The 8,832-nt window shown below is 38.5% G+C and overlaps 1 protein-coding gene across 1 annotated transcript; it reads right to left on the bottom strand.

Annotated features, from left to right (window-relative positions):
* Positions 1-395: 395 nt before the first annotated feature.
* Positions 396-7,173, bottom strand: LOC148049566 (uncharacterized). Its single transcript, XM_087719779.1, has 5 exons — positions 7,117-7,173; positions 5,297-5,389; positions 4,268-4,372; positions 3,188-3,319; positions 396-763 (listed from the first exon to the last, which is right to left on the bottom strand). The coding sequence occupies exons 2-5, from the start codon at positions 5,383-5,385 to the stop codon at positions 655-657; spliced, it is 435 nt and encodes a 144-aa protein (XP_087575905.1). The 5' UTR covers positions 5,386-5,389; positions 7,117-7,173; the 3' UTR covers positions 396-654.
* Positions 7,174-8,832: the final 1,659 nt, after the last annotated feature.

Consider the following 8,832-nt stretch of genomic DNA (forward strand, 5'->3'; position numbering starts at 1 on the left):
GGTTGCAGATTAGGCAAAGGTTTTGGATTTGTGCTATGACATAAAAATAATTTAGCAGAATTGTTGCTTCTTGGAAGTGAACTGAAACTCAGGCTAATATTCCTATGCAGCATACAAATAATCATAGTATAAAGATATTTTGATGTTTTCTCAAGATAGATTAGAATTATTTAGCCTATTCATTTTGCCAGGGTTTTTATAAGGCCAAGCTATATCTACAAGCAAACTGGAAGCCAGAGGCCACAGAGGGTTGTCTGCCCCCTTGTGTTATTTTCTTCAAGATGTCTTTTAAATGCTTATCTTAACGAGAATGTGCCCAGTTTACAAATAGACTTTATTTTGCTAGGTTTGGTAACTAAACATCACAAACAAAATAATAATAGAGATTCTTTTTGTTTCTTGCTATCGTTATTTTATTAGAATTTGGAGAAGCTGAAAGAAGCTGAAAGAATGATTGACATCTTTGATTTCTTCTAAAATCTAAATCTATTTCTTTCCGTGTTCCATTCTCCTTAATTTACAGAATCTGAACAGCATTATCTAAAACAATTTCATATCTTTAGCAATTTGTCTCTTCTGAAACTGTCTTCTTTTACACAGGACAAATAGAAGTAGCAATTTCCTTGGGTGAGAATTCTCCCAGTATTGGATACTTCACTCTTGATTTCCATGAACTGCTGCTCCTTCTTTCATTTTTGCAATCAGTTGGCAAATGGACTGTATCAAGGTCTGAACTCCATCATTGGCTGTTCTGTCTAAAAAGCTGTCATCAGACAAAACAGAATGCAATTATGACATTCTTGCAATCCTGGCCTCTGCCTTCCCATCATTACTAAACCTAGAAGCTCATCTACTGGACAACCTCTCCTCCACCTGCCTGTTTGTTTACTGAATCTTCTCTCACAGTCTTAACTCATGGGAAACCAAACAGGGATAGCTATATGCCAGGATTCCCACAGTGTGGTAGGCCTTAGGAAACTCTGATTTGTTGACTCAAGCTCTGCTCCAGAAGGAATAGAAGTAGCACTTAGACTTATATACCGCTTCACAGTGCTTTACAGCCCTCTCTAAGAGGTTTACAGAGTCAGCATATTATCCCCAACAATCTGGGTCCTCATTTAACCGACCTTGGAAGGATGGAAGACTGAGTCAACCTTGAGCCTGGTTAGCTTCAAACTGCCAAACTGCTGGCAGCTGGCAGGCAGCAGAAGTAGCCTGCAGTATTGCATTCTAACCACTGTGCCACCAGTCTTTATACTGCAAAGAAAGATCTGTAATGTTCCCACCTGCCATGGGACAGGCGTCCACATGGTAGAAATTTCTAGCTCATCCTGCCTCTCAACCCCTGAGAATTTCCCCCTCGGGACTTAAGACACTCAAACATCACTCCTTTATGACCCACAATTGCTGCAAGTTTTGCCACATCCCTGTACCCTGGGCTGTTGAAAGTTGTTGTTTTCTCAGGGCCACAAGGAAATTCAGTGAGAGCACAGAGCAAAGGGCAGTGGGGCAGGGCTTTGACTGGGGAGGGAGTGCTGACTGACTCATCGGAAGATGCAGCCTTACAGGGAGGACAATTGCAAAGTTGGCATAAAACTAAAGGTTAGTGGCTGAGGGGAAGGGCTATTGTTTGTTTTTCCAATGTTTCTGCCTCTACCGGCCTTTCTGAACCATCTCCGGCTTCACCCTCACATTGAGAAGCAGGAGATGAGATATCCCACTCCTCATCCATTTTTTTTTATCATTTCCTCCTGCTCTGTAACCTCAGACCCTCCATCTTCCTGAAACCCTACCGTAGTCCCTAACATGAATCCCAGCAGCAGACCTACACTTCTTTGCCACTACAAACAAAATTCAGAGAAACGGCAGGATAATAAAGGATACTTTACACAGGTGACTAGCCAAGTAATGCCCTGTGTTACTTAATGCAGAACTAGTAGCTGAAGGTGCAAGTTATTTATGCCCTTACATGCTCATCTTCTTGCAACAGCAATAGCACTTAGACTTATATACTGCTTTACAGTGCTCTAAATGGTTTACAGAGTCAGCATATTTACCTTAACAATTTGGGTTCTCATTTTACCCACCTCAGAAGGATGGAAGGCTGAGTCAACCTTGAGCCTGGTGGGATTTGAACTGCCAAATTGCAGGCAGCCAGTAGTCAGCAGAAGTAGCCTGCAGTACTGTACTTTAACCACTGCGCCACTGAGGCTCATAGGGGAGGATTTTTTTTTATTACACTGCAATGAATTGAGAAGTTCAATAAACCCCCAGTGTTGACCAATGGTGGAGGGTTACTTAATTATTTCCATATTGGCTATTGTTCCTATTCCAGAGCTCCGTACCTTCCTTTGTTGGGATTCTGCATAACACTTCAGTACAATGTGTCCTGAGACAACATGACTTCTACTTGCTTTGATGTCAATCAAGGTGAATCAATAGAGTTGATTCAGCTTTTGTACCTTCCTTTTGGCAGGAAAATAAAAAGCATTTTTGTTGACCCCAATATTCCTGGTTTGAGATGTTACTAAGAAGGCCTGGGATCAGGCAGTGTAAAAGAGCAAGGAGAGATGATGTGCTTGGGGATGGATGGGAAATAACATTAGTCTATTTGTAGGACAAGAGTAATGTGCAAGTATATTGTGGCAAGTGAAAGTTCTAAACTGGTTGCATAGAATGCAAAACATATTATACTTTAACTCAGAAAATTAATCAGTCAAAGAGCAAATACTGGTAATCCTTGTTGAATGACCACAGTTGGGACCAGCAACTCTGCTGTTAAGCGAAACCATTGCTAAGTGAAACCACAACTATGCTTATGATCATCATTCTGCTATCCTTTGCTTTATAGACCAATGAAGATCAAAAATGCAAGGATTGGTTGCAAAGTTTTTTTCATCACCGTCACAATTGCGAATGGTTGCTTTACGAGGCTACTGCTAAATGAGAGCTACCTATACAATACAGTTGCAGTTACTTCCATGGATGTTTGATAAGAATGGGGCAATTTGATATTAGTTTAGTGGCTGGTTTCTAGATAAAAGCTGTCATGTACCATCTCCGCAAATTTGACCTTCCTAATGTTACAAAAACATTCAGTCTCATGATTCTGGTTATTTCCTTCCTAATTCTCAATATTTTCAACTTTCAAGATCAGCAGTTGCCGAAGGCCTTCCATTGCTCTTACCTTGCATCAAGATTCTGTACATATTGCAAACAGCTCTTCAGCTTAAGAAGCTTGTCTTCTGAACTCCATGAATCTCTGGCATCTTTATCAAAGAAGTCAAAGTCATCCTCTGTTCCAGATGTACTTGGGATGCTTGTGTACAAGGGAAGAGCCACAGGTGTGTTGTCAAAGCTAAGAAAACCCACTCTGCCAATATGTACCCATAAAATGTAACCCTAACCCTTAACTTATGATCGCAATTGAGCCCAAAATTTTGGTTGTTAAGTGAGATATTTGTTAAGGGAGGTTTGCCCCATTTTGCAACTTTTCCTGCCGAAATATTAAGTGAATCACCACAGTTGATCAGTTAGTACCCAATTGTTAAATGAACCTGACTTCCCCATTGGCTCTGTTTGTGAGAAGTTTGCAATGGGTGATCCAAGACCTTGGGACATAGCAACGGTCATAAATATGAACCAGTTGCCAAGGATTTGAATTTTTACTCACACTATCATGTGATTAGGTTGCACAGGTTGTAACTGTGAAAAATGGCCCCAAGTCACATTTTTCAGACTGTTGTAACTTTGAACGGTCACTAAACAAACTGTTGTAAGTTGAGGACTATCTATATGTTGTAATTCTTCCTTCTTCTGTAAAAACTCTCTCCCCATCCACCCAAAAGCAGGTGTAAATTTCAAGATAATGCATATGGGTTCACGTCAGAGAAATAATTCCTAGAAAACTATTTAATTAAATGTGCAGTTTTCCCAATCCTCAAAGCTAAGGATACTCCTGATTTTCTGAAGCACATTTCTCTAGCTTACTGTCCTTCACATATTAGGTCAAGCTCCCAGAATTTCTGGCATTCCCTACATTAATTGATTCATCTGCTATTGTTTGCAGAGTTCTTGCTCAAGGATTGAGAGAGGGAGGGAGGGAGATCCATTTATCATCTTCTGTAAGAATCATAATAATGATCTAAAAATTTGGGAATGTTACATTTGAGATCCTTCATACGTCTGTCAAGTAAATAGGTACCTGTCTATCATTATGAATAGTTCAGCAAGTTTGTATTTATCGTTCTTTTTTTTTCTTTTTTACCTGCGCTTGTAATTCATCAATGTTTCAAGTAACTTGGCAGCTTTTTCATATTCTCTTCTCATTCCTGCATCATGCATCAATTTGAGTTCAATTTGCCGCTGGTGTCTGGGATTGGCAAAGAATAACTCTGAGTTACTGTATACTTTGTACTTGCAATGTTCACTATCTCTGTGATAACAAACATTATATATCATACATCTGCTATATAAAAACTAATGCACCAATGTTTGGACTTTTGTTACTCCCCAGATTTTTACAAAAGAGGGGGAAGGGAGTTTAATGTTGACTCCATGCAGAGAGAGGGAGAATAACCTGTCAATTTGGAAGATGGATTGTTGTTCATATGTTCATCATAACACTTCCCTTTCTGCAGAGGTTTTTAACTGAAAAACTTTAGAACTACAAAATAAGTACTATCTCAACTCGTTTTTATTTCTCTGATAAAGTATTGTATTTATTCAATACCTTTATTTTTAATTAATTGAACTGCAATATATACTATAGAGCTTCAAATACAGCAATCTTCTTCCTGGACTTTTAGTTATGCAGGAAAAATTTTAATCAGGTAAAAAATTTAACCTTCTGTTAATCAGCAACTGGTTTGGATGTGAAGCACAGGAGAAAGTTAGAATTGGTGACTAACACACCTGGCCCAATATATAATCTGAATATTCAATTGTTTTCAGATGGTGAACAGATGATGAGTATTCAAAAAATCAGATTTCAATATGTCTCATATCCTGTCTTTCCTCTCCTTCTGCCCTCTTTTTGCAAATTTACAGAGATGATATGGGTGATCAATCAAGCATTTATTAGACTGTCCAAGTGCATTATGAACAATGGAAAGTATCCCATTTGAATGCCAACATTGCTTGATGCTCATCTGTGGAATTAAGGCAGCCACCCGAGTATTTGTGAAAAGGTTACCTATCACTTTCTGGCTTAAAATCAGATCGTCTTTGAATGGTTAAACAAACTCTAAAATCAGAAATCTGGAGCTATAGAAGGGATTCATAGAAATGATTTTACCTTTCCAATGAAGGAAGCGATGCAGAGATATGAGCCAAGATTATCATTGCCACAGCAAGTTGCCAAAGTCCAGTCACTGCTGATGTCATGATGCTTCATAAAAATCCAAAGCGACATTTATGAGTAATCAAAAATTATTGTCTTTTGACTTCTGAAAATTGCATGTTGTGTCAATGCATTTCTCAACCAACCAACCAATAAATAAATATATATAAGCAAAGGACCATTGGGGGAAAATGCACCCTACTTCCAGATATATTAGTCTGTCTTCCCATGAATCTCACTCAGAATTCTGGGAGCTGGAGTCTGGTACATAGAGCCGAGGTGGCACAGTGATTAGAGTGCAGTACTGCAGGCTACTTCAGCTGACTGCTAGTTCGGCAGTTCGGCTGTTCAAATCTCACCGGCTCAGGGTTGACTCAGCCTTCCATCCTTCCGAGGTGGGTAAAATGAGGACCCGGATTGTTGGGGGCAATATGCTGACTCTGCAAACCGCTTAGAGAGAGCTGAAAGCCCTATGAAGCGGTATATAAGTCTAACTGCTATTGCTATTGCTACATATTGAAGGAACTTTATCATGCTATGGATTCATCTATTGTATGCCTGTCCAATGCCCATAGCTCTCGCTGGATGAGATGGGCAGAGACAGCAAAGGATTGTATAATAATCAGCTGAATTATTTTGCAAACCACCTTCAAAAATGATGACTCCTAAAGATCTCACAGGATGCTGGTGACCCAAGTGTGAAATCCTTTCCCCATCGAGGCTTATGAATTACCATCTGACTTTACCATTTCCCCAAGTTTTAGAATTTTGATGAAACCTTTTATTCTCCATCATGTTATTTTTAAGCGGCTCGTATATGTGTGCTACTTTATATGATTTGCTAAAACTTGTATTTGACATAGATTTTTTAAGGTGCAATGCTAATGGGATTGAGGGAAGATGAAAGCCCTACTGTTAACAGCAATGCACCTATATAATAATAAAAAAATAACTGAAAAGACAAACCAAGCAATGCTCAAATTATCTTGGAAACATCATGAATAAAACTAAGCACCAACCCTACAACCATCTTTTTTCCCCCATTTAATTTGCAAGAACCTCTGGTACAACTCCCTCCCGTGGAGAAGAAGAGAGATTACAGAACAGAAGGCGATTAATAAATAAAATTAGACATGTGGGGGGGGGGAGGCAAAAAAGAATGCAGAAACACAGAAGAAATAGAAATTCTATTAGACTTGTGATTACATCCCTGCATACAATGAATGTTTGCTAATGCCTCTTTCAGATGCCAACGTAATTTGAATATTTGCACCATGCTGGCTTTCCCCTGGAATAATCCGGTGCTCGTTGAGGCTTGATTTATAGTTATATAAGAATGAGATAGTAAACTATTCAGACAGCACCAGTTCAGATAGCAAATGGGGCATGGCTTGAAAATAGAGAACCTTCACAAAACGGAGAAGAATGTATTGTTTAATATCTTCTATTTCCAGGGAGCTTTTAATTCAAGCATGTCTAAGATTTCCTATGGGATTCCTAACTTTCTTATATTCTATTCTTTATTATATTCTGAACAGAACTGAAGAGGCTTCATGGATGAGAAGCAAAAGTCTTCTCAAAGGAAAAAACAAGTTCAGCTGCCTTTGGAAAAAAGCACCTTTGAGATGTGTAGCCTTTGCAGAACATCTTAAAAGCAAATTAAACCAAAAAATAAATTAGCTATTTTTCCATACAATTGTCTAGGATAAATTTAGTGCTGGAGTCCCCAAGTATCCAACCTGACTAATACCCTGGTAAAGTTCCCCAATACTTACACTGTTCAAAGATGCTGCTTTGGGCCAAGAAAAATGTCTGCTCCTCAGTTCCTGCAATGCCACAACACAGCTTTGTTCCCCTATAAATACTCTACCCTTATCAGCAAACCTTAATTGGTTAAAGATTGAAATAAGGGTAATGCTTACTGGCAAATAAGCTAGAATGAGTTTTTAATTTCCTAATTTATCTGGCAAACATCCTTGGGATGATAGCAAACATAATGAAAGTGATTAATTTCTGGAACCATAGTGCTATCTATCATTCCTTCCATCTTCATATTATTCTGTTTGATAGGAACCATATATATATAATATATATATATAACGAATGAGACTTCGTCGAAACGTCGCCAAGACATCTCCAATTTTACGCGGGAGAAAACCCAAATAACTAGAGACCTACATACTAACACCCACGAAAACCTCAGAAAATATATATATAGACAGAAACCAGACAGAAACGCAATATATTTTTTATTTTTTTATTGTTGCCTTTTTGTTACATCATTTGTTACAGCACAAATACAACATATATATTGCATATATATATGCAATACAGCACAGGTTCGATTCCCAGTAAGGGTATGGCTAGCTGATGAGAGCTAAATAGCTTGAAATAGATATATACTAGTCTCCCTTTATTTATTTATCAGCACAAATACAACAAATATAACAAAAAAGGCAACAGTAAAAATATTGGGTTTCTGTCTGGATGGTCTCTTGTGACGAGCCGAAGGACAGAGAATGGAAGTAGTGATCTCCCTCCCATATTTGGGCATACCGGGGGTTGTAAATCTAAATATACATATATACATACATACATACATACATACATACATACATACATACATACATACACACACACACTCACACACACACACATAAAAGTTCTCGGCAGAGTCCAGTTACACACATATTTATAGCTTATGCTTGAATCCCAAGCAGGTGGGGTTTGAAGCAAGTTGAATGTCCACATCCAGATTCAAATGCCCCAAGGTGTAAGTGCTGAAGGACACTCTTTACAAAATTGGACAACAGGGCCTTTTGGTAGATTTCTAATGAAAAAATGGATAGGGGGAAAAGTCTACAATATTACTAGTATTAATTGGACTGGAAAGACCCATTTTATGACTTATTTAAACCTTACCTTGCGGTCATATATAGTTTTCCCCAGTTTTCTTGGAAACCATTTGGACGCTATTTCTATCAATAAAGCTATCTCCTTAGGTTGAGCTTGACCCTTGATCAACTTGGTACATTGCATTACCCCTTTGGTAGAGGTGATTTGTTGTTGCTTTCTTCTTGTTATGATCCATTGGGTCAATCCTCACTCTTGGTAACTATAAAAACAAGTCCCTTCAATTTTCTTGGCGACATTTTCAGAGCTGGCTTGCCAATACCTTCTTCTTAGGGCTGACAGAGAATAAATAGTCCAAAGACACGCAGATTACTTCTATGAGTAAGGAAGACTTGAACTCATGATCTCCTGGCTTCTAATCCAGCACTTTAACTACTAGATCTCTTGGCTTTGCCATCCTACAGGATTTTTCTCCCACCTTCCTATTCCAACGTATAGCTCTTGGGATATCCTCCTGGTCCATTCAAGCCCAACTTGGCTTAGCTTCTTTTATCATCATTTCAGTAAATAAAAACCTGGATAGCACAAGGCTCGGAAAATAAATTTAATAAATATTATATATAAAACTAATTCCTAAT

Source organism: Thamnophis sirtalis, unplaced genomic scaffold (genome assembly GCF_051295495.1).
Source record: "Thamnophis sirtalis isolate CommonGarterSnake01/CBP01778 unplaced genomic scaffold, rThaSir2_p1.2 scaffold_1, whole genome shotgun sequence".
In the NCBI taxonomy this organism is placed as follows: Eukaryota; Metazoa; Chordata; class Lepidosauria; order Squamata; family Natricidae; genus Thamnophis; species Thamnophis sirtalis.

Coding starts and splice junctions, on each gene's coding strand:
- LOC148049566 (XM_087719779.1), bottom strand. CDS start 5,385: ATGACATCAGCAGTGACTGGACTTTGGCAACTTGCTGTGGCAATGATA. Junction 4,373..5,296: donor TCGCTTCCTTCATTGGAAAG/GTAAAATCATTT, acceptor TGCCAATCCCAG/ACACCAGCGGCAAATTGAAC. Junction 3,320..4,267: donor TTGATGAATTACAAGCGCAG/GTAAAAAAGAAA, acceptor CTTGTACACAAG/CATCCCAAGTACATCTGGAA.